Source organism: Danaus plexippus, chromosome 30 (genome assembly GCF_018135715.1).
Source record: "Danaus plexippus chromosome 30, MEX_DaPlex, whole genome shotgun sequence".
NCBI lineage: Eukaryota > Metazoa > Arthropoda > Insecta > Lepidoptera > Nymphalidae > Danaus > Danaus plexippus.
In genome coordinates this window covers 1,475,096-1,500,723 of record NC_083557.1, presented here as the reverse complement: position 1 = coordinate 1,500,723, position 25,628 = coordinate 1,475,096, and the positions used below count along the sequence as shown (strand labels likewise).

Below are 25,628 nucleotides of genomic sequence, written 5' to 3'. Positions count from 1 at the left end.
ATGGATACCTAAATTTTCAAAAGCCGATAGTGCAAATCTGCCTAAAGTAGATTATTCGACGGTACCCCTTATACCGTATTGGATGTGATTTTTCCATATAATTAGGTAGATGTAAAGAAACCAAAAATGCCAATAATTTAAGTACAAAATTTTAGGTAAGGTTTACTTTTGGAAGATCAGAGCCGTAGGACAAGTTGATTCGGTTAGAGCATCAACTTGAGGCTTCCAACTATTTACATCAAAATGGTCTTCACAAAAGAATATCGGAGATTTATCAGAGGTAAGCTGCGGAACTCGGCGTGCTAACTGTAACAATTGCTTTTTACGTTTAGGACGTTTAGGAACTTGTATAAACAGTTTAATAGGATATTTAATTGTCATACTTATACACATAGGACAGCACACGTCTTGTACCTTGTTATTTTCACAATTTAAGTAAAAAATCTGTTAACTTTTGTAACGCCATGTCACAAGCCGAGTCCAGCCGAAGCCAAACTGACGTAAGCATAGCAATTAGCCAATCATATTTTAGAAAATCACTTAGTTCCGCCAATCATTGAGTTTAGCCCACCACTGAGTATAGCCAGCCACTGAGTTCCGCCAGTCGCAGTTCAGTTTGCTAATAACTGACTTTAGCCAATCATTAAGTTTAGCCGATCACTGAATTTATCTAATCACTAAGTTTAACTAATCAGATACCGGCAGTGACATCACGTGTTTACATTTTATTTGATTGTGATTGAAGATATTTTACCCTAGGATGGTTCCGGAAGGCAATCTCGATGTGGCAGCTGAAGATCTAATAGTATTCGTGAAAAAGTGTGAACATGAATGAACGTCTGATTATACACCGACGTCTTTTTATTGTCCTCCCGTTTCACTTTCCACTCAAAACACGCATAAGAGTTAAGGCGTTGTATTGGCTTTGTTTTGTTTATCCAGGTATGACGTCACAGCTCCCAAATGTCACGTGATCGTTTAAGCGCAAAATTCAAATCAATGTATAAAAAGCACTTGTTTTCTCTATGAAATAAACCATTTTTGAAAAAAAAAAGAAGACAAATATTAGAAGTGTGAAATAAACATAAGTAAATTTTAAAATATTTTCCACAAACTGTCAAGTAGTAAATTTTGATGCCATGCCAATAGTCGAGGAGGGGAAGGCAACGAAATAGAAAAACGAGTTATATTTTTTATAAAACAAAAAGATATATTTACAAAAATCTTTATTACAAATAACACATATTTGAGCATTCGATTTCACTTAAAATTAACAATTAAAAACTTACAAATGTACCTAGTTGATGTGTCCTTTTTTCTATCTTTAAGTAAAACTTTCTTTTATTATTGTTTATGTTCATCGGTAGTACAAATATATTGCATAATTTATATATTTACATGTACCCCAAAAAAAAAAAATTCTCAAAATTACCAAAAAAAATAATATAAAAAATAAATAACAAATATATCCACACTCACTGAACGCGCATTTAAATATAAACTAAACAATGACTCTGAATATAAACGAGAAGAATTTATACAATAGGAAGAAAAATATGACTGTGCATACGTAATGGAGGAATTTCAGCCTCATAAATTTCTTCTTAGCTTGCGGGATTGTCTCCAGAGGATCTTTGAGCAGATATTGTCTCACTCCAGTGACATAGGATTTGTGATATTCATTCCAATCAAGGGATCCGATGTCAAAATCAAACATTTCTCTATCTACGCCGCACATTTCCTTGTAAAGCCCCTGTGTGTTGTTGTTGTGAAACTTCCACTGTCTGAGAGCGAAGTAGCCGATGACCGCTGAAAATTTCTCTATTTTTGTGTACGCTTTCCTTAACCTGAAATCATAGGAGCCAGTATATTTCTTATTCTGATCCTTAGTAAAATTTATTATAGACGGAATCAGAAAAAAGTGTTGTATGTTGTATTAGATTTCTAAATTTCTCCAAAAAAAGGAATACAAGTATTATGTACAATTTAATGAACTACACACCTCTTCAATAGTTGGAACATTTATAACAGACTCCTACTAGTGTAAGAAAAGGACGTTTATACAATATTCTCTGCATAACGCCTTATTGAATTATAGTTTACTACTGATCCTATATAACTAGTAATTCTTTCAAGATCATATAATTCCATTTTAATGTTCAAAACAATATGACTGTCTGAATAAAAATTTCATCTGATTTCCTGATAAAAGGTATTCAGACTAAACCGTTCATTAAACAATAAATATGATCGATTTTTACTCACATAAGTTTTTTGCCAATAAGAAAACATACACCGTCAACGACGTAGGCCGGGAACCAGTGCATCAGGAGGCAGCAAAATTTGTAGAAGAATATATTTGGTGTCAGTATCAGCAAGTAGGCCCAAACAGCTTGCAACGGAGGCGTCTCTATACCATACAACTCGTTGTACTTCATGAACATTTCTGGAAATTTTATGTATTTTATTAATTTATTCTTATATTTAACCCTTTTAATACTTCTAGTGAACGAAAAGTCCTGTATCTATCTATGAACATCTTTTCTTTGGAATAACTTTTTTGGAAATGTATTAGCAAAGTCATTTTTCGAAAAGTATTTTCAAATCGAATAAGGTCGTAATAAACTTACATATAATCAATAAAAGGTATATATGTTTTTAGCTATTTTGCTTTGGTTAACTATTCTGATAGTTTATAATTGACCTTAAAGTACAAAAAAACTCATTTGTTTAATCAAAATCAATAAATTTAGAGCAAGTTTTAGACAAACTGTAAATTCTAACTAGAATTGAAACGTAAAACGTAGTCTGTAGCAGTTTATAGCACCCTTGTCAGTGTTCTAAAGGTTGGAATATCTCCAAATGTTATCCTGTGCCAACTATCTCCTATATCATGAAATCGCCTCCAATAAGTCTTACCCCAGGTCAACGGCTTTTGCTCTGACGACACATAATTATAAATGACTGGAAGTTGATCCATGGGAGCTTCCTCGTGGTTCCCGGGATGATCCCGCGCCATCTTCCAGGCGGCTGCTATCACACTGTTCACCACATAATCCCCCGGTACCAAGTCAGCTACTGCTTTTGGATCACAGTTTAAAGTGTGGATAAGACCTACACCCGCACCTACAACCACCTGCAGAATTTGTCACCATTATTTAACAATGTTTAGTTTATTATAATGTTAGAATTCTAGCAAGAATTTAGCATACATTATTTCTGGTGATTTAGGAATTACTTAAAAATTAAATAGCAATATCTCTAACTTACCCCCGTGGGACCATACACGTTGTCTATCCATCCCAACAAAGGTTCCTTTGCGGTTCCAACAACTAAAAAAACAAAAATATAAATACACTTAGTAGGTATTCGATGTAAAATTTTACAAAAGTTTTTGGGAGTTTTCATTGAATTAATTGCATTGTGTTTAAGAACAGGTTAAAAACAATTCATAACTCACCTATAGAGGGTCTATTGACAGCGACGGGGAGACCATAGGAGTTTTTCTGAACAATATCCTCTGCCAGGAACTTTGTGTATGCATATGTATTTGGGAATTCCCCTAATATACTGTAAAAAGGAATAGGTTACACCAGGACGGTCATAAATCCGTTTTATATATTAGTAAGTAAGAATAAGCCTAATGAAGGAACACTTTACTTTAAAATTGTAACAATTTTATGTTAGCGAGTAACTTCTTATAAAAGGTTATATCTGCTATCATAAAAAAACTTCGCTAGAGATTTTCGGGGACCTCAGAAGGTTATGGAAATGTTCCTGTTTTTGTTATACAGGAGAAGATAGAGTTTTCCTTTAATAACAAATGAAAAACATCTCCTTGAATGACTAACAAATGATGCGCCACTTAAAGTTCAATTGGTTATAGTTTCTGATAGTTAAGTTGTTTACTTTATGTTTTGGATGATAAATATCATAGTAAATAATAACTTAAGTCAAGAATTGAGATTCCTTTCTTTTATTCATATCTTTTCAGAACTTATCACTCTTTGAATCAATTATTGGATTAATTTAAGACCTATAGGGGAGGAATGGGATTTATTTTAGGCCTATAAGAACAAAAAACGTAGGAACAATTGGATGCAGGTGGACATGACACTACTTTTCACTAATAAGACATGGTGATAATAACACTATAAGGCTCCTTATATTCTAGTTGTCTGTATGACATGACTAACCCTGGAGTGATGGTGTTGAGCGTTTTATCGTCCATACTTTCAACGAGATCGATCATCTTCTCAGCGGAAAGAGGCGATTCGTAGAATTTCTCATCTATCTCTTTCAAGGGACAGTTGCTGGAAAGAGATACTAGAATTAAAATGGTCTTTCAAGCATCAGCCTATAAATAATGACAGTGACTTTAGTAACAAGAGGTAATTAAATGTAAATCAGGACCATGTATAAACAAAACATATATATGTATAAATAACTTTGGAAATAGACAGATATCACTTATTTTCATCCTATTATAATTTAATTATACAGAGATAATATGAATTAAATATAATTGAAATTTAATTATTTTTTGTAAGTCAGTTTAAATTCATAGTTTCCAACTACCCTCAATTTGTTCCACTTGGAAATGTTTCTGTTATAACTCTTGTATCCTAACCAAGCGAATTTTTCTTCAGCTAGCCCTCTTTGCGCTGAGGTGATATAATATGAAATATTTTCGAGCTAAGATTATGATTCTTCAAAGCAAAGATTCAATGGCTTTTTATTATTAAATCAGACAAAATATTTCGGTTTTCCTGATATACGATTTACAACATCGTAAACTAAACCTATTGATAAAACTGTTTATGTAACCTCAATTTTGCAACCGTCATCAACCACTGATGAAGATTGCCATTTTAAACGATGCAGAAAAAGACATAAAGTCCTGAACCTGATTTCCCTACTGAAGAAGTTCATAAACACCTCAAAGAAATATATATATATAGCGATCGCATCACATATATTCAAGGGCTCGTCTCTAAAGGAATCTACCCTCATTCAAGATACAATATACAAATTGAATAACATCACCTTAATAAAGGGGGAATCAAAAGTTTTACCAACAGTTCCAACTTATAAGTAAAGTTATATATTTAGTTAGTTAGTTAGGAAGACGTGTGTGTAATTATGATAAGTATTTATTTTTGGCTTTGAATTTATTTAGGTGTTGTTAAAAATAATAAGAAAAATATAATCGTATTTTTGGAAAAGATAAATTTATATTTTCTATCTTTATTACGTTAAATCACTTTTTCTTTTTTTTTTAGGTTGAAAATCATCAAATGACCCCTCTTGTCCTGGCTGGGGCAAGAGGGTGTGTCAGAATCCTACTGACTAAAAACCCCCCGTACCTTCTCCCGCTGCGAGCCAAGCATCAAACCACTTGCACCAAACATCAAACCGCTTGCACCCGCAACCCGTTTTACTTAATTTACTCAGAGTCTAAATCTTATAAGCTGATAAAGCAAAAATTGGCTCACTTAAATTTATTTCATATATATGTATATGTAAGCGATACCTAAGGAATATAAGTCTTTCCGATTATATACCCAGATTTATGAATTAAAAATTTTTTTAACTACCAGAACTTACTCCAATTTCGCTATTTCTTACTGAGGGTGCATATAAGTAGTAGTGAACTTTAGTACTGATAGTATAAACGTTATTAATAACGCTTTAAAGATCTTTGATCGCTTTTAGAACTCTGGTTAAGTGCTATAGGTTTAAGTCAACACTTTTCAAGTTATTTTAATTAAGGTAGATTATCCTACCTGTAGGCCGTGGAAATGTGCACCAAAGCTCGCAGTTTCGTACAAGCCCTTGCCAGTACTAACATCTCTCTGGTTCCACGAACGTTTATTAAAACAGCTGTCTTCAAAGCCTCATCAAACCTTACCGTGGCGGCCCCATGGAAAATGTACTCAACCTGGAAATAAATAGTTGTATTTTTATTCAATACTTTTATATAATACAAGGGTATAATACATATTATTTGATTTAAAAATTCTATTATATATAATAATTTAGTTTTCTTTTTACCTCATTTATAATATTTTTCCTGTCTTCATCGTTTATGCCGAGACCAATTTTGCTAACATCCCCATCAACGACTTGAATTTTTTGTATAAAATCCGGCCTTTCCTTCCTGAGTTTGTCGTAGAGCTGGAAAATAGATATATATATGAAAAAAAAATGTCATCTGTGTAATTTTGTCTTTATAGACAGACGAACGTTGATATATGAATGTCTCTAATATACTAATGTATATTTAGATTTCTAGAACAAGAAGTAGTCTATGATAATAAAAAAAAAATCCAATACAAAAATTATTTCACACATATGTAATTGAAATTAATGAAATCAAATGTTGTGACCAAAGATAATTATTCGAAGAGAACCAAAATATCTTAATTGAATTCAAAATAGAAAATATTCTATCAATTTAAATCGTATATAAATAAATTAATACATGTTTGTAATAGCATCACGATTAAAGCACTTTAAGTATAAGAGACACATTTTAAATTTTTAAACGGTTATAACGTAAAAAAAAAGGTATAAATATACATACATATATTAAATTTTGTCAATAAATCAAAAAAAGAGAATAAGCAAAGACGGTATATGAAAAAAAAAATATAAGGTTTAATGTACAAATTTTAAGGCCATAAATTAAATGAAAATTTCAAAAGAATGGTTGGCTAAAATGGCTAAATCTCTATCAAGAGTCGGCTTAATGCTCACCAGTCAAGAGTCGGCATAATTCTCACCAGTTAAAAATAAATAACTTTAAACCTTGAATTATATACTTTATCACTAAAACGTATATATATATCGGCGCAAGCAGCTTCAACGACGGATGCAACATGAAAATAACTGGCACCAATTATTATAACACCTTATTGGTAGTCGTTACTATTGTTAAAAGTAAAACGAAATCAAAGAGAATAGAACTATGTTTGAATTCTGGTTTAAATATGACGTCTGGACGCACGACAGCGGACTGCGGAGTTCAGCGAGTGCGGAGCATAAAGAACCTTCGAGAAATACAAGAACATTTAGAAGAATTGAAGTTTCATTTTAAAATATCTGGAACGTACTGAAACAAGTGACATTAGAGACGTCAGCGAGGCTGGCGTCCTGTCTTTAAAATAATGAATTTGTAATAAAATCCGATATATGTTATTTATAAGATACGAACATTTTATTTTAACTATTGCTATCAACATCAAATTAGGCTTATCTATAACAAGCAGTGTAAAACAAAGGGGGAAAAGCCTTTGTTCATTTGTTTAAAACAATTATACTTAAGACGTTATTAGGAAAAACTGATAACAAATCATAATAAATGAATGAAACGTCCTCAAATAAAATCTTGGACAAATCTTTAAGTACTTTATTACAAGCCTACTAGGTTTATTGTAAGTGAATCATTACAAAAGTTATTCCTGACAAGATTTGTAAATGTTTTATTAATACTCGTTAAAATCACAAAGGCGGAATGTGAGGGAGTGAGTGAGGGAGTGAGGGAGTGAGGGAGTGAGGGAGTGAGTGAGATATATCTGCATTTTTCGTTAATATTGAACTATAGGGTTTTCCATTAAGGGCGCTTGATCGTGCAGAACTTCCATCGTAGCGTGTGCTGTGTGGCACGTAGCGCCGTCCTGTTGAAACCACATGTTGTCCAGATCCATATTCTCGATTTCAGGCCAAAAGAAGTTGGTTATCATCGACCGGTATCGCTCACCATTGACGGTGACGGCCACACCATTATCGTTTTCGAAAAAATACGGACCAATCACGCCTCCGGCCCAAAATCCGCACCAAACAGTCACTTTCTGCAGGTGCATTGCCACTTGGTGAACCTCGTGTGGATTGGTCTCGTCCCGCATTTTCGGATGAATGGCTATGTCAACAAGCAAAATACGGCAATTTTGCTTGTTGACATAGCCATTCATCCAAAAATGCGCCTCGTCGCTGAAGATGATTTTTTTGCCAAAATCGGCGTCAACTTCCAACTGCTCTAATGCCCAGTCAGCGAACACACGGCGCTGTCTATGGTCATTAACCTTGAGCTCTTGGGTCAGCTGGATCTTGTACGGGTGCAGGCTCAAGTCACAACGCAAAATTCGCCAAGTTGTCGTCTGCGAAAGGCCGAGTTCCTGTGCGCGACGCGGAATTGACTGTCGCGGGTTTTCGAGGACACTGTCGCGCACAGCGGCGATATTCTCGGCAGATCTCGCGTTACGTTGACGCACGGGAACCGGCTGATTGTTAACTGACCCGGTTGACTCGAATTTGTCCACCAATCCACGGATAGTCGACTCGGCAGGACGATCATCGCGACCGTAAAACGGGCGAAGTGCGCGGAACGTTGCTCGAACTGAAGACCCATTTTCATAAAACAATTTTATGATTTGCACGTGCTGCTCGACACTGTAACCTGCCATGGTGGTTTGGGAGGAGGGAATGAATATAACACACTGCATTTGACAGCTGTCACTCAAACAACATGGCCGTAATCAGCTGTCAAAGTTCAAGCGTCCCTATTGGAAAACCCCATATTTGCTTTGCCTAGCTTCCTCTAGTTTTAAGATAATATGACTGTAAAAATACTCCATTTTTTAATGTATTACCTAACTTATAAAATGACTGTCTCATTTTAATATTAGCAGCAATATTGAATATTAGCAGAATAATAAAAAACTATTAAGATTTTGAAGAAATTCCTGATGAATTTTTATATACTACTTATCTACATTTTATAACTAACTAGCTTTGCAGGTGACATTCTCCGCGTGTAATATATATATATATTTTTAATTTATTAGGTTGCAAAAAAAAACATGAATCAGGAAAGTTCCACCGAAATCGGTCCAGCATTCTAAAGGTTAGTCGGAACAAACATACAGACGGACAGAAATTATAATTCAGATAGTTTGGATATATGTTTAACAACTTAATTAGTATAAAGATGTTATTTTTTACTGTATATAGACACTTGTATTTCGACGAGTCAAAAAAAATTGGTGATAATTATGAAAAAATCGAAAATACTCCCGCTTGTTTCCAAGCTGAAAGATTTAGCCGAGCTGGGAGGAATGCTGGTTCTGTTGACTCGCTGACACATCATGAGCTAGGAAGTGAAACGACATTCCAGTCCATTCGAGTAAACAGAAAAACCTTGCCATATGCCATCCACAAAGCCTAGATTTAAACATATAATACTAGTTTGAACTCTGTCTCTGTCCGTATTAAATTTTATAAAATATTTACTATAATTAGTGAGGCAATAGGAAAATATGGAAAATGATAAGTGTACAGTAATATATATAAGTATTTGAATAAATTATATTGAGATCAAAAGATCAAAATTATTATAATATAGTTTGTTTATGTATATTTTTCATATTTAATAATTACTGATATGCTACTAGCTTTTGATCTAACTTTGTACTTGTGGATTTTGCAGAAGGGGAAAACGAATGCTTGCTTAAAATAATTAAATAGTCACCGCCAGCGACATCTATCGTCATAAACAAAACAACTATTGTGCGTTACTACGGAAAAGGGACATTTTTAGATAGTTCGTGATTATTATTCTTGTGATGTACGATTAAGTTAATTACATTTCATTCAATAGTTTCTGAGTTATAGAGTAACAAACATTCACACCAACACAAACATAGTCCATACAAACTATGTATAGCTTAAAATATAAGGAGGATAAATAAATACATTGATTTATAACCTGTGATTTGCTTGCTTGTATGTTTAATGTTATCTTACTAAAGGAAAATATATATATATATATATATATATAGAAACAAGGTTTAGGTCATTTGTATATATATGGGTGTGTAACGAAACCTTCAATATTACTATATAAATAAAAAAAAATTAAAACGAAACAATTCACACATGAACAAATATTGACACAGTCTAGACTCTAGACTTGCGATCTTTTAAGTTTAGCATGTCTATGAAACGTAATCGCCATACGTAAGACGGATCTGGGAACTGTCTAATGTCTCATTGTCTATTATGTGACCTCAAAACTTAAGGATCGTTCTTTGACCGCGTGATATGTTCCCTGACCGGATGTTGTGTCATCTGATATTTTATAAGAAACGAAACAAAAAAATATATATATAATAAAAATTTTAAAGTACATATATATTTATTTTAAATTTTATTCAACTGCAATAGATCAAATTCGACTAAAATTTTTATTTTATAATTATATGTAGAATATGTGAAGCACTCAATTTGGGATGATATCTAATTATAAAGATAATATTATTTTATTATAACTCATACTGTGAAAACATAATATAATATTATTATGTAAATTAAAATATGCTTCCCGGATTTCCTCGCATTCTTTCCATTTTGGTAGAAAATGTGTGTCTGTGATAGACACTTTCGTCTCGTCCATAATCAAGGGTGCTTGATAAAATAAACGTCGGGTAAAATTTGAGATATAATAAAAAAAATATTTAGCCAAATCCGAAAAACATGGTTGCGTTTAAAATCGAGGGAATGGTCAAGTCGTTATTCCTTTATTATTATGCTGAACTCAAAAACGTGAAACAAGAAACAGGATACTAAGAACATATCGTTTGAACATCTGCGATTAAATAAGTCCCAGCGGTTGACCCCCACGGGTTTGTTAATTTAAATTATTCTTTTAATCTTAATTAAATTTAAACTTACACAATCATCGAACTGTTCTTGAAGCCGCTTTATAATGTCTTTGTTTTTCTTCGGACGTGTCAAAAGATATATCTTTTTAACATCTGGACATGATCTGTGGATGAATGGTACAAAATCAGTATCACATAAATATTTTACAGCTGTATTTGATTGAAGTTCTGGGAAAGCTGCAGGTTTAGAACAGCCTAAGTGAACTAATCTAACAGCCTCTTCTAACCCTGCACAGCCCCTTAAGATACAGTGAAGCCAGGTTGAGAAAGTGCAACAATAATTCTAGTGAACGTGTTTCGGTTGCTAATACAATCACGTTTAGTTACGGAGCTAGCGCATGATGTGACTAACAAACATATGGACTAATTGCTTTGATCGATAGCTCCGTTGTTGTTTTTTCAACCTCAAAGAATTTGACCTCTGACTTGCCCCTCCGATTTAAATTTAAATCCTTCCTATAAGATAACCACATAAGTGAAAATCGGATTATAATTTAATCTGTGCCATTACGTTTAAATTCTTGTTTTACGTGAAGTAAAATCACATGTATTGTTATCGTATGCCAACGTGTTATATTCGTTATATTTTTTTAATTTTATATTTCAATACAAACATCATCAAATTTAAATTAAGATGAAACCTCAATTTGAACTCACAGTTTTAATTTTCACATATAGCAATATATTTACGTCAGCGGGCGTAACTGAAGATAAACGTCTGTTTTAAGTAAACTATTCGTAAAACAATAGTTTAATTTGTAGGTAATTTACGTTATGTTTATCTTGAATTCATGTTAATGATGAAACGACCAGAAGCTTTGTGGATGTCATATTCAGTTTTGAGCTGGAGAAACTATATATATATATATTACTATTATTACTACTATTATTACTATATATTATTACTATATATATATATATATAGTTTTGTTTTTATTTCATTGAGTCAAAATATGTCGTAATTTATATACTATGTCGTGTTAAAGAATCAATTTTATGAAGTTAATAAAGAAATATAGGAGATATTTATAATTAAAACATTGATTGTTTGATATAAAGTAAAACAAAAAAATAATTTATAGACAGTTAAACATTTTAATGAGGTCTTAAAAAAAATTGTCTTTTTCACGATTTCCACCGGCGACATTGTCATAGAGGAATAGTGCTATTTATTATACATATATAATTAAAAGAATTTCTAAAATAAGAGTAGTCTAATCACTCTACGTAACATCCGGTATCCGTTACTGAAAGTCCCATTAAAATTGATCCAGGCGTTTCAGGAATTAAATGTAAAAAGCAGACGTATATACAGATATTGTACATAGCTTTCGGTATATCCATTCTAGTTTACAAACAGATATACAATGTTACATTTTTTTTGTTAGTAATATAAAATAGAAAAAATATAAAAAAAAAATACTTTTTCATTATGAATTAAGAGATTCGGACGATCTAAATACAATAGACATACAAACATATATACATATTACACATATATATATTTTGCTAACCTCTCTATCTTAATTCCCTTGTTATTTACCTTTTAAAAAACTTGTATAAAAAGTTTATGAGTAATCCCTACATATCCTAACAGTTCGTTTTGTCATGCATTAACAGTACTAAGGCGTTCGTCCTTTCAAGCCGACCTTCTATCACAAATAGAAACGAATTTAAATTATTAAGCTATGAATTTTTTAAAAACTACCCACATTTTTCATCAATCCCATTATGTTAATTATAACTATTTTATACTACCTGCGCTACGTGGATTCGTCTGCCTTTTTTTTATTTTTTTATTTTCATAAGTAATATACCGATTAGCTAGATGGCAAAAAATTATTGAGTAAATTCTTCTAATATTATTAATATTTACTTTAAAAGTTTGTGAGCATGTGTGTGTATGTTTGTTGATCATTAGGGCAAAAACTACTTGACTGATTTTGATCAAACTTTACTGTAAAGTAGATTTATCATCGAAATAGGACATAGCATATAATTATCACGCCATAATAGTTATATTGCGTATAAGTCTCGTGAAACAAAATATAAATATCGCACCCGGTTGTTTGACGCATCGATTGTCTTAACCCAATTTAGAGTTTTCTCTCTGAGCCCATTTAAGATGTCTATTAAAAAAATTGTCCTAACACTATTTCAAATATATATAGACAGATACACTTATTAGTCTAAAACTAATAAGAGTTAAAAAAAATAAAAAATAACCCAAAATATATATTTTCTAACGGTCGAAATCGTTCACGGATGCTATCAATATAATGAATTAATTTTCGGAGCACTTGATGCAACACTTTGACCTTGTAAGGTCTCATTAACATTGACCCATAAAAATGGCTTTTATTTTAAACTATATATTTAGCATTATATATATATATATATATATATATATAGTAATTGAACATTTATTTGTACATAAATTTTTTTTTGTACATTAAATTTAAATAATATAATTTTACTTGTAATTCCATTTTATTTTATTTACGTATGTAAAAATTTGTTCATTACGATTAACTTCGTCGAAGACGCGACAGCCTAATTAATGATACGGCTGTAATTCAACATCCCGACGGCCGCTAGTTCGAATCCCCGTTGCGTGAACGAATCTTTGTCTGTATAATTTTATTAAAGCTATTTAAAAAACATTTTTAATGATATAATATTCAAGCACTTTCAAACAGCTGAACATAAAAGTGAAATTTAATAATTAATGTTTTATAATCTGTACGGTTAAATACAAATTTTAGAAACGTGTGAATTTAATTAAAAATATAGAAAAGATAACCATTGATATGTCTTTGAACGTATTTTTGAAATTAAGACGTCTAGCCGCGGACAAAACACTAGCTTGTACGTTATTTGGATTGTCCTCGTGGTCAGTGATTTACCAAATGTATATGTTAACTAGCCTTTGTTTGTCTGTTACATACGCATGCATCTTAAACAAAGATTTAACCGACCGTGAAAATTTATGTACATAATGAGATCTAAGATTTTCGCGAGTATTCATTTAAATTTATGTACATTTTTTTCTTCTTGAATTATATTCCTCCGTTAATATTACGGTCGTTTTGTTATTAATTTAATAATAAATACATTATATAAATAATATTTTTTTCTATATAATTAAAAGTTATATCTAATTAGGGCTGCTTACAAAAATATATTAAATTATCTCCTTGCTATGACGATTGAAATATAGGACGTTTAATGTACGCTGATTCGAGTCAGGACGTTATGGCTCAAGTATTAACTCAACTACAATCCAATATTCGGAAGGTAGCAGATTCGACTCCCAATACTATAAGTGAATTTCAGATTCAACATTTTCTACCTGAATTTTAATTTAAGTTTTAATTCAACATTGCTTTAATTATTAATTTAAAAAAAAAAAAAAACCGAAAATACAGAATAGTGAACAGAATTTTTCTTATTTTTAAGATATACTGCCCGTTACTTGAGTTAAAAAACATATACCGAATAATATATAAATAATAAATAAAATACGCTTAACACTAGTTTGTACGCCACACTACATTTGAAGTGTCTCACGTTTCACGTTCAGTAATTCACGTTAATACTTAAAGCATTCCTGTATTCATACTGCGACTGTCTAATGTTTTTTATAAATACGCATATCAATTATATTTTATTATGCAACACATGTGAGATATGACATTTTTAACAGCTTTAGGTGATGTTTGCATCTCCACAAAAAGTTTGTATATATACAGACTTACATGAGGTTAGACATATATATGATCTCTCTTGTAGTGACTATTGTATTTTATCTTATTCAACATAAATTTATAAAACTTTCTGCCATTAAAACTATAATGAAATAAGTCACTAAAGGTTTTTCTTACGCCTTCGTGTTTCCTCCTCCCAGGACTCAAGATTAAAATTCATCCTACAAATAAAAACTTTGACATTGCCAAAATATTCCAAGATTCCAGGGTGAATGAAGCCTTAGTATTAAAAAAATCATACTTAGTTTTCCCAAATATCTGATTATAAAGTCAATTTAGAACCAGTGTTACTATTGCAATAAATTATTTAATCTTTTGTTAAATTTTAAGTTGAACAAATACATCGTATAAAATTAAAATGAAATAATTTAATCGGAAACAGCTTAGTATATATTATTTCATTATAATAAACTATAGGTTTCTATAAAAATATCATTAATATTTATGAATTTTTTTATTAGAATACAATGAGTTTAATATAATATTTATACAACTTGATTATGAATGTAACATTGGCAGTATGATTATGGATTTATGACTATACAATTATCGACCTTTGCCCTTTTTAAAAACGTATTGACGGACAGTTTTATTTCCTATTTTGACAAACAAACTGTCAAACGTCAAAAATGAAATTAATCGAGCTTATAAAGCCAGAGATCTATTAACAAAGTTCCTAATTGTGACTTCAGTCGAGCCTGTTAAATTTTATTTCATTCAAAAGCTAATCCCGGAACGTGTCTCTCCATTCTACACTACACTGGCAGAATACTGTGCGCGTCTTTCCACGGATGAAGGCCATGTTTTAAACAAACAAAAACTCATTCAGCCATATAATAATCACTTATTACTAAAATTTTTAAGTTATTTCTCGTATTTAATCAACCCTTAAATTACATTTCTGTTTTTTACAATGACGTTACAAAAATTATAGAATCCGAACAAAAAAGAATCACTCATTCATTTTACTAACGAAATAATCAAATATTGTATTCACACATGTGTTTTTACGAAACAAATATAACATCAAATAATTTTACACGGATATAAATAAGTCTATAAAAAATCTTATGCAAACACTCATTGTATTTGTTTATTATAAAAATATCAATACAGCCATGAAAAGTTAAATTGTGAGTGTATTAGCTCGTCTCAAGAGTCATAATTAAACTTGTTTTATTGACGTTTCCTTCTTAGTGTTGCCACAATACAAAAATAATCAGAATATAAAAAAAACTACGTATGTATAATATGAATTATGTTTGTTATGCGTCTTTGAACCTCTATTGATTATTATATAGTAATTCTATAGGAAATATATATAATTTAAATTATGATCAGCTCAGTCGTTTTTTCTATGATTTTCTTTGTAGTACTATTTTAACATAGCAGATTTATTATAAAGTAACATTACAGTTTTTAAATTTAATGCACGTAACGTGGAAATTACGATACAATAATCATATTATAAAAAATGCAAACGTCTTTAAAAAAACTACAAATAATTTAAATATCCTTACTTCGTTTATTTTTAATTCTCACTACCGTTTTTTAATGAAACAAAAATATCCGTGTCCAGTGAGATAGCAATAAAAATTACATTAAAAAAAACAATCATAATAAATGAGTTTTTCATTAAAATAAATATATATATATATATTGTACAAAATAAATAATTCTAAATTAATTTATAGGCAATTCCGTTGTAAATTTCTTTCGACGTAAACCACAACGAAATTATAACACTGAACAAATTTTAGAGGTCGCAGGTGAGAATTTAAATACTATAACGTAATTATTTGAATCACTTTATGTTACACAGGAAAAAATATCTACATATAAACTAATATATTAACATACAATAGTACGAATACATTTATTAAAATACAAACTATTTACTTATGTGGCAATATTGTGTTAACTTATTTAATTTTAATAAAATTTATATATATACACAAAGGTGAATATATGTACGATAAACTCGTAAATGAGCAGTATTACAGAATGATATAAAATCCAATTTTAAAATTATGAATCGAAAATAGTGTGATCGTGAGAAAAAATAGACACGCAAAATCGAACAAAATAATAAAAAAAAAAAAAATTTATGGTATATTTTCAAAACGAGAGTAGTGTAAATGGAGTCGTGCAAAACATTGTTTTTTTTTTACCGCAAAGCAGCTCAAATAATAAAAATCATCGTAGCATTAAACTGGTTTTATGACTCAAGTCAACAGCTTCTAATCTAAATAAAATTTATTTGGTACCTACAAGTGTAACAAAAATTACTTTTATCTATAGCTTCGGATGAATAGCGAGCGAAGACATAAAAAAAAAACAATTTATTTATCCTTGGATAATATCTGTATAATCAAAGCTGAAATTCGTTAACGTTTTGATATAATTTATTTGATAGTTTCATATCGATTAATATATTTCTTTTGATATAAAAATTTGTTTGTAATGTCAGTTAATCAAAACCAGCGTTATTAGAACTCATCTAACAGAGGCAGCCGAAGTTAAAACAGAACGTAACATACATCCCAGGGCTCAGCCTTACTTGGCAACAATACTTAATATTTGATGAGGAAGGCTTAAAATGTTATAAATGATTCGTATAAAATTAATGTTTACGTATGAATTTTATTTTAAAGTATCATTAAAGTAATTTTTTACATATAAAAAAATTATCGTACTTTGAGCCTCGTCTAATATAGATTTATTTAAATATACATATATAAAGAAATCATTTAAATATATCTATATACTAAATATGTATTGTAATTTAGAAATAAAATCGTTTGATCTCAAGTGTTGATTGATAATTGTAACAACCGAGTTATTTACATTTTTTATCTTGTTTCGTTGGCTAGACGTTATGAGGATATACGTTTGCTAAACAATCATTTGTAGGAATAATAAATCATTTATAATCGCAACTTTATTTACGGAAATTGTGCAGTGTTGCATGGAATAGTCCGCGCCGTGGCATGTCGTTAATCAGTTAACTGATATACGACCACAATGTCAATATATGAATTGTTAATTTTTTATCTGTTATGGCTTTATGAAAACGTAGATATTATTCGCCAGGCTAGGCGTTAACAGCCAGCCTTAATACGAGTCTTCATGTTTGAACTGGACACGGACAGTTACGAGTCCCACTCATACACGAGCAACTGTTAAAATTCGTGAATGGTAAACTTTCAACTGTTCGTGTTTACTTCCACGAAGCAAAACTGATACTTAGGATACAACTGTTACTTTAATTCTAAGTTAGCGATGTCTTTTGTTCTTACTATTAAAATAATAGTTTTAAAATTAACGATTCTCTATAAGTAAATACATTATACATTATTTTCATGTACAAATTACGTTCATTTATTACGTGTATTTCGAACTGTTTGACAAAAATAATAGACCTGTTTGGATTGAAATAGTCTTCAAGTATTCGCGATTCTCAAATAACACGAGGACGGTCTATTGTATCAGTAATCCCCCGGGCCGAGAGGGAATCCCAAGGTATATATCCTGTTTGTCACCTACAAACCAATGATTTAAAAACAAACATACCAGTCACTTACTACGTCTGTTTTCGGCGTTAGCAGAACAAATTCAATTCAATCCCAAACCCGACGTATACGGTTAAATTGATATAATTATAAATAAAATACAAATACCGCAACATTATTTGCATGCGTAATTGCCGTGGTTCGCGTTCATAGAATAACATCAATCCAGAAGTAATTTTCCACTGAAAGCTGCAAATGTATTTTTCCACATTGACAGCTGGTGATAAAGAACATAATAATAATGTCGTATAGAACGTAATGGGCTTCGACGAGCTATATATTTGCTGCTGATTTTTTTATTTAACACCTGCATTTTTAGCATGCCCATGTACAGCTCAGGCTTGTTCTGGATTCTAGGATCTCCAGAAGCAGCTTTAGTTCCCCAGCACTATTCCAAAAACCCGCTCGTTTATATTACGTATTAAAAAAACATAACTCGTCTTATAAGGTGACGATGTGTGGGATTTTCGCGAGTACATGTTTATTGTCTAGCTATGTCTGGGTATACTCCGCGTGTCTATTTCACGTCTGTGCGAATCTTGGGAAGTCAAAAAATGCTTTACATAAAAAAAAAACGGATGACATTTATTCCTATATATATATAATAAACACGAGTCCTATATAATGTTTGTTTGTAAATATGAAATATTAAAAAAATTCTTAATTATTCCTCTATATTTTCAAAAAAAAAATCTATATAATGTTATGAGTTTTGTTTTATAATAATTAATACAGAGCTAAACTTTCTAATCGACCAATATTCATTTATTTTATATATAACAGATTTATGCCTATGATAGTTTTTAAAACGACGTAATATAACGACGATTATTTCGAAAATTTTTTTTTTTCATATACCTACAGTGTGAACGTTTCGTAATATTCAATCCCATATTTTTAATATATCGAATGTAACTTAACAAAATAAATTTTATTGTATCCAGGATTGACATTGTCAAGTAATTATTTTTATAAGGAATCATACATATAAATAATTTAATTCTCACATAATTTGTACGATAAAACAGAATTACGAACGCAAAAACAAGCAGAGCTGCAGTTTAAAGAGATTAAAAATCTAGTTCCTCGTTTCAAATGAAACTAATTAAATTTTAATACAATAAAATAAGAAAATTATTGTCGATAATATTTTCATCTTCACGCAAAGCAACGGAAAATCGCTTATAGCGATTAAAGGCTACAAACAGTGACGTCACGAGCACTCTGACGTCATTTTAAAATTTCCACAACTTTATGGGCACTTCAATATAGAACAAAAGAAAATCAAAGAATATACATTTTATAGCTATAATGTATATTTATATATTTTATATTTCTTTCACAAGATTCTAAGCTCTTTTCACCACCATGACGTAATATTTAAATGAGGTTTATCTGAGTATACGTAGACTATAGACACTGACTTTGCATCGAGGATGCCCTTACGCAATGAGGCCATAGTTAAGGTCGTTATAACCACTATCTTTTAAATGTTACTTTATCTGTTTACCTGCAAGAGATGTTTTAGCATATGCGCGTATATATATGCGCATATGCTTATATAAGCCCTACTATGTGAATTCTACATAAGCAGAAAATTTTTAAAAACCAGTAAAATTTTATTAAATTATTACGGTTTGATTTCTAGTAAAAATATCATTGTGGCCCTTAACGTAAGTTTGTTTCGTTAAACTAAAAATGGCACGTTTTAATCTAGAATTTAGAATCTAAAACAACAAACTGTCCGTATTTAGTCTAACTATGAGAACTTATAGTAAGTATACAGCGAGTTAAATGTAACAAAAGTTAAACCGTTAAATTACTGATTGACTGATAGTTATGCGTGAATCATGTAAAAATAAACTCGTTTTATATGGAATACACATTAACATTGACACTTTAAACAAATTGATTTCTGTTTAGTATAATACTTATCGCCTACCACAAGTTTTACACACCAAACCAAAACAGATAGTACCTCTGTTTCTATTTCGCAGAACGTAAGTAACTAAATAATCTAACGATAGATCTATGAGACACTTTAACTTTTAATTTTACGTTTCAATTGCATAATAATGACACTTTCACCTTGAGAAATAGTTTCAATAGTATACATTACGAGGACATTTTTATTATATACTGTAAAATATATAACACCTGTCATTTATATAAAATATATAAAGAAAATATAAGACATAAGAAACTATGTAGTTTCTTACTCAAACTTTAAATAATTAAATTTATTTAAAGAAATATGTAAGGGTAATAAAATTATCTATGAAATAAAACACCTCTTCCTCGACAGCAGGTAGTAGTAGTATATATATACGTAGTAGTAGTATATATATATATACTACGCTGCAATCGGAATCTAAGTTATTAAAAATAAAGAGTCTACAATCTAGATAATTGATTATGTAACTTTTAAACACGCTGCACATTCATCTCTGAGCGCATCTGTTGTTCACGCGGACGGAGTCGCGGGAAAAACTTGTATGTATATCGTGTTAATGAATATGCAATTCATTGAAGAACGTGTAGACGTGATCTTGAATTAGCAAATCAATTTGTACCGCTTTATTTGTTATTAAAACGGTTCGCCGGACGAATTTCGCCACAGCCGTTACGATGTCGCTTCCTAATTCGCGATCTCAATGCTATTTCCTAAATGATTAGCATAGCCCTTGAACACTCGCCTACCTGAGCTTTGATTTACAATAAAACATTCACTTTAAATCTGATGTAATACTAGAAATTCCTGCTGAGTATCCTTAGAACGAGTTTAGAGATACTTTATACGGACGGTAAATAGTTTATGGTAGGTTTAAGTTTAAATTAGACTAAGATTTTTCGGATTACTACGCGTTTTTTTATTATTTTAAATTACATACTCCCGACGTTTCGGTTACTTTGCAGGTGCCGTGATCGCGGGCAGACTGGATTTGAATATCAGTCAGTTGTCAGGTTTATAACAATTCCTCGCCATGAATTTACTAGAAATTTGTTTAATAACTGTTTGTCCATATATATATATATATATATATACTGTTTACTGTTACTGTTTGTCCATATATATATATATAATTTTATTTTTTGTTTTTAAACCATTTATTGCAATAGAAATATTACTCTGTACTGTTAAATGTTACGATTCCGAAAACGTTTGTGTTTAGTCCTTCTGATATTGTAGTCTAGGCCGTAGTCCAACTAACCTAAGTAGTTTTTCAACGAGTAGTTTCCCCAGGAAACCAGTCCCTCCAGTAAGCAGTATCGTACTACCGGCGAATGCCTTCTGTATTTGTGATTCCTCCATTTTTTCTTCAATTTTGAAACCCTTAACGTCAGTTTGCTCTGACAGCGCCATCTCTGTAACAAAAATTAAGTTTATTTATAATATTTTTATATTAATAACTTCCCAAACATCAAAATCATTATAATAATATAATTCATGATAATTTATTCAGCTATATTGACATAAAAGCACAATAAAATCGGTTTTAATTACAAGCCTTCGTTTTATTTCTGCTTGTTCAAACATAAGGTCAATGGTGAGGTCAAAGTTGCCGAATTTGTAATGTGATGTATCGTTAACATTAATCTCTTCTCAAATCCTCACCTTCGGATAATTACTACAAGTTTTTAACGTCAAACTATACGAATACAATTTTCTTTTTCATGTACGAAACTCTCGCGTGATAGTATCGACGTGTAAATTGCTACTGTTATTTTTATCCTTACTCAAAGTTTTTACAGTAGCACTACACACTCAGCGTTTCTAGTTACTTTTGTTAATCTTCATACATAACGCCAACTTTGGCGTATAAATGTACGTATAACTGGAATTCTTGCGTATTCTTTGCGCTGACAACTTGTACTAATAGTAATGGTATTTTACTTAACTTGACTTAAGCCGCGCTTTGTAAGGCTCCATTAAGAAGAGGTAGAATAATACAATACAAAAAACAAAAGTCAAACAAATAGTATAACTACAGTTCACTATTTAATATAACGACAAAACTTTTCTGTATTCTAATGATATCTAAGATTATGTTGTATTCATTTAAACGAAGCTAATTTTTCGGATACAACGCGTTTTCTTAATCATTTTATATCTAGCTGGTCCACAATTTTCGGTTCCTTTACAGCTTGGAATCTCGGACAGACGAGACGAAAGTGACAGACACTTTTCGACACTTTGTAGATATAAATTAATAAAAAAACGCTTAGCATCTGTATTTTATTTAGTCATATAAACTCCGCTGTACGTATCATCATATGCCAGAATTATTTGCTGCTTGGTTTAGTATATTTTTCGTAATTAACTTACAAACATTCATATATCCATCACCGTTCATGAGATACATCATGACGGACGTACATACAGCTCTATCTGTGATTAGTACCGAAATATATGACACGTTAAATAATCAATCAAATCTGGTTTTCCTTGTCAAAAGTAAACACAGCTTTGACACCATCTACGATTAACTTAAGGTTTTATAATTAAGTATACATTTTTGCTATAAATTAAAATTACCGAAAATGATTTTATAAATGTATAAATACTTTAGAATTATCTTAGACAAAGGATATAACATATCCACGATATATATGTATAAATAATCATTAAAATATAACGATAAAAGTGTAAAGAGCAAAACATTACAAAAACAAATTAATCATATAAAATATTGGTTAGGAATTAATGTTTTTAACACCATTTTTATTACTAGAATCATTATTATAAATCACAATTAAACTGGAATATTTCCGATCGAACTGTCCTATAATCGTTAGTGTAATAAATGAAGTCACAGAACGATTGAGGCGTAACTTAGCAAACGTGGCGACCCAAATCTCTCAATTTGTGTTGTAACCTGACACTCGCAACTTCTAATTATCCCCTACCTAATCCTTTCACTTAAACAAGCCGGAATCTTCTGAAAAAATCACTACCTTGTTATAATATGATTTACTTTTAAATATCAAAAACAAATATTGCTATTTTCAGGCTAAAAACACAAAATAAAGAGGTTTGTTTTTTTGCTAACTTGACACGCAATAACTATTTATAAATTTAGTTAATAACGTTATTTTTATAATGACAAGTAATTTAAAATTTTCTTAATTGCTAAGCCCCGGATGATAAAACTCTAATTTCCGATCCGTAATATTAAGTGACACGTCACGCTGCTTCAGTTTGCCTTTCCGAGGCTTTTAAATGTAAAACCTTAAGGTTTTCGTAGTTGATTTGTTAACAAACTTGTACTAAACTACATAAATACTAATGCCTCTCCTTGACTTATGCTTTTTTGTAAATCTTAAGAAACCTAACACACCTATATGCACTTTTTTATATTTTGATGTCGTTAAAACCGAGCTAAGAAAAATTACAAGTACATTACTTAATTATTTATATGTTTATTATTATTATTTTTTGGCAATATTCCCAAAATATGTTATGTGTGAAAAAGAAAAATAAAAAGAAATAATTTAGTGAGCTTTATATTAGTTTTAGTTAGTCAAAACTAATATAATTACGATGTTATCAAAATCGTTACAGCCGTACAGTCAGGGCACTTGGAACATTCAATGTTTCTCGTGTTGTTTATTGTAATTAAGAATATAATTACGATTTCTGTAACAGGAAATTTGTAATTAAACATTACATTTTCTTATAGCCTTCATGTTTTTTTTATGAATAGTTGTAAGTACAGAATTTAGTTGCAAAATTTAGTATTCACATTGATCCAGATCTGTACACTTAGACTGAGTCAGCATCGTCACTTCATACGGAGCGTTCGGAGTTTTAAATCGTATAACTTATAACATTACAGTATTAACGTGATGGAAGGGAAACGTGAAACGCTCCGTATGTTATGTGACGGTACAAACTTTGAACTTGTACTAAACACACTGATTTTACGTGCAATTTATTTCTATCTAACACTGACAAAGTTAAGATTTTTTCACTAATAAGGCTATGTAGACTAATATAAATATGAATTAGTAACTAACAAACTATTGGTATCTCGTTTACCACGTTAAACTTGTACTAAGGTTACTCCTTACCAATACATATAGACAGTTTTGTTAATAGTTATATATTATTTAATGGCACTTTCTTTGTAATATACTTACAGAACATCTAATTAATAAATAAAATATGTGAAAACATTACTCTTATAGTTCAAATGTACTTCACACCAAAAGTGTAATTACCACAAGTCATACGTTAAACTACAGAGTATCCGTTGTTTAATTTATAAATAAATTTCGATGTATCATGTGCAGACATCAATGAAAAACTCTAAACGCTCCGTATACAGTCCAACGTTTGAAACTTGGAGTAAACTAACTGAATAAACGATGCCAAACAAAAAAGTAAAGTTCAGTATAAAATTAAAAAAAAAATACCGCATAAAAACGTTACAATAACTTCATTGTATTCAAATTCTCATGATTTACTATTTAAGTAAAACTCAAATTAATTATTTTTTAATTTCATTTAAGCCAATAATATTTATTTGTTAAACTTATTTAAGGTATCTTTAAAAGATTTGAATTATTTTTAATATATATATATATATTTGGAAAATCTTATAGAAAATTCAACGACATTGATTTTTTAGGAAGTTTTGATAAAGATTTACGTAAAAAAAAATATTTATTCTATACATATACAATAAAATGTAATTCAAAATATTTATATATCAAACAAACCTAATATATAAGATAAAAATTTCAATTGTATTTCAGTTTCAAATACATAATCTTATTATATAGTGTTTTCAAGCAAAAGGCTAAAATTAAAAAAATACTCCCATATTACTTTTAATTTCTTGTATACGTACAATATTCTTATTATATGAGAAAATATTAATTCTGTTTTTATTCATGCTTACATTACAAAGGGGATTTTTTCTTAATTTTTTGCGTGTGTATGTTTTTAATGAATAAAATCAAAAACTAGTGTGAAAGTTTAAAAAAATTTTTTCACCATCGCAAAACTTCATTCAGCCCGAGTAACATAGACCATATTTATTCCCAGAAAAGAAAATATTTTAAATTAAAAAATATATAAATAAAACCGTGCAAATATAAGCAAAAAATTAATAATCCTACACCCGTCCGAAGCCCGGTTGGGGAGCTAGTATTATACATATTTTAAACTCACCGGCACAAAATAATGTACACGCGAGCACACGTCCAACTACTAAGCAGTGAACACACAGACTGTTGAAGTGTTGTGATCTCAGCACTATAACCGAGAACAAATATCTCGCTATTGACATTTCATTGATCAATATTTTAGCATATTATTCATATTGGAACAGAGAATTATAGATTTAATTAATTTAAAAACTATTGTATGAAAATATTAATATTTCCTTCTTAGATTTTTACGTATTCGATTTAAAGTTTCGCTTCAATACGTTAATTCTATTTAATATGCAACAGAAGGCATATCACGGATACAAATAAAAAATTAGGACGTTCCTCAATTGTTCTGTTATTTGAGTATTTTTATTTATTTTTTGATTTAATTATTATAAATATCTCCTATA

General features: G+C 30.4%; 1 protein-coding gene across 1 annotated transcript; it reads right to left on the bottom strand.

Moving 5' to 3' along the window:
• Positions 1-1,209: 1,209 nt before the first annotated feature.
• Positions 1,210-25,376, bottom strand: LOC116776706 (fatty acyl-CoA reductase wat-like). Its single transcript, XM_032669964.2, has 11 exons — positions 25,238-25,376; positions 21,273-21,426; positions 10,732-10,825; positions 6,055-6,177; positions 5,787-5,941; positions 4,197-4,313; positions 3,461-3,570; positions 3,271-3,332; positions 2,920-3,136; positions 2,266-2,446; positions 1,210-1,847 (listed from the first exon to the last, which is right to left on the bottom strand). Exons 1-11 carry the CDS (start codon positions 25,353-25,355, stop codon positions 1,502-1,504), a joined length of 1,677 nt encoding a protein of 558 aa, XP_032525855.2. The 5' UTR covers positions 25,356-25,376; the 3' UTR covers positions 1,210-1,501.
• Between the last annotated feature and the right edge of the window lie 252 nt (positions 25,377-25,628).

What these genes read in the sequence shown, in the direction of transcription:
- LOC116776706 (XM_032669964.2), bottom strand. Translation starts at nt 25,355, where the DNA reads ATGTCAATAGCGAGATATTTGTTCTCGGTTATAGTGCTGAGATCACAA. An exon ending in AAGAACAGTTCGATGATTGT is followed by an intron (nt 6,178 to 10,731) that starts GTAAGTTTAAAT and finishes TCTATTTTCCAG; the next exon opens with CTCTACGACAAACTCAGGAA. An exon ending in CTCAACACCATCACTCCAGG is followed by an intron (nt 3,571 to 4,196) that starts GTTAGTCATGTC and finishes TCCTTTTTACAG; the next exon opens with TATATTAGGGGAATTCCCAA.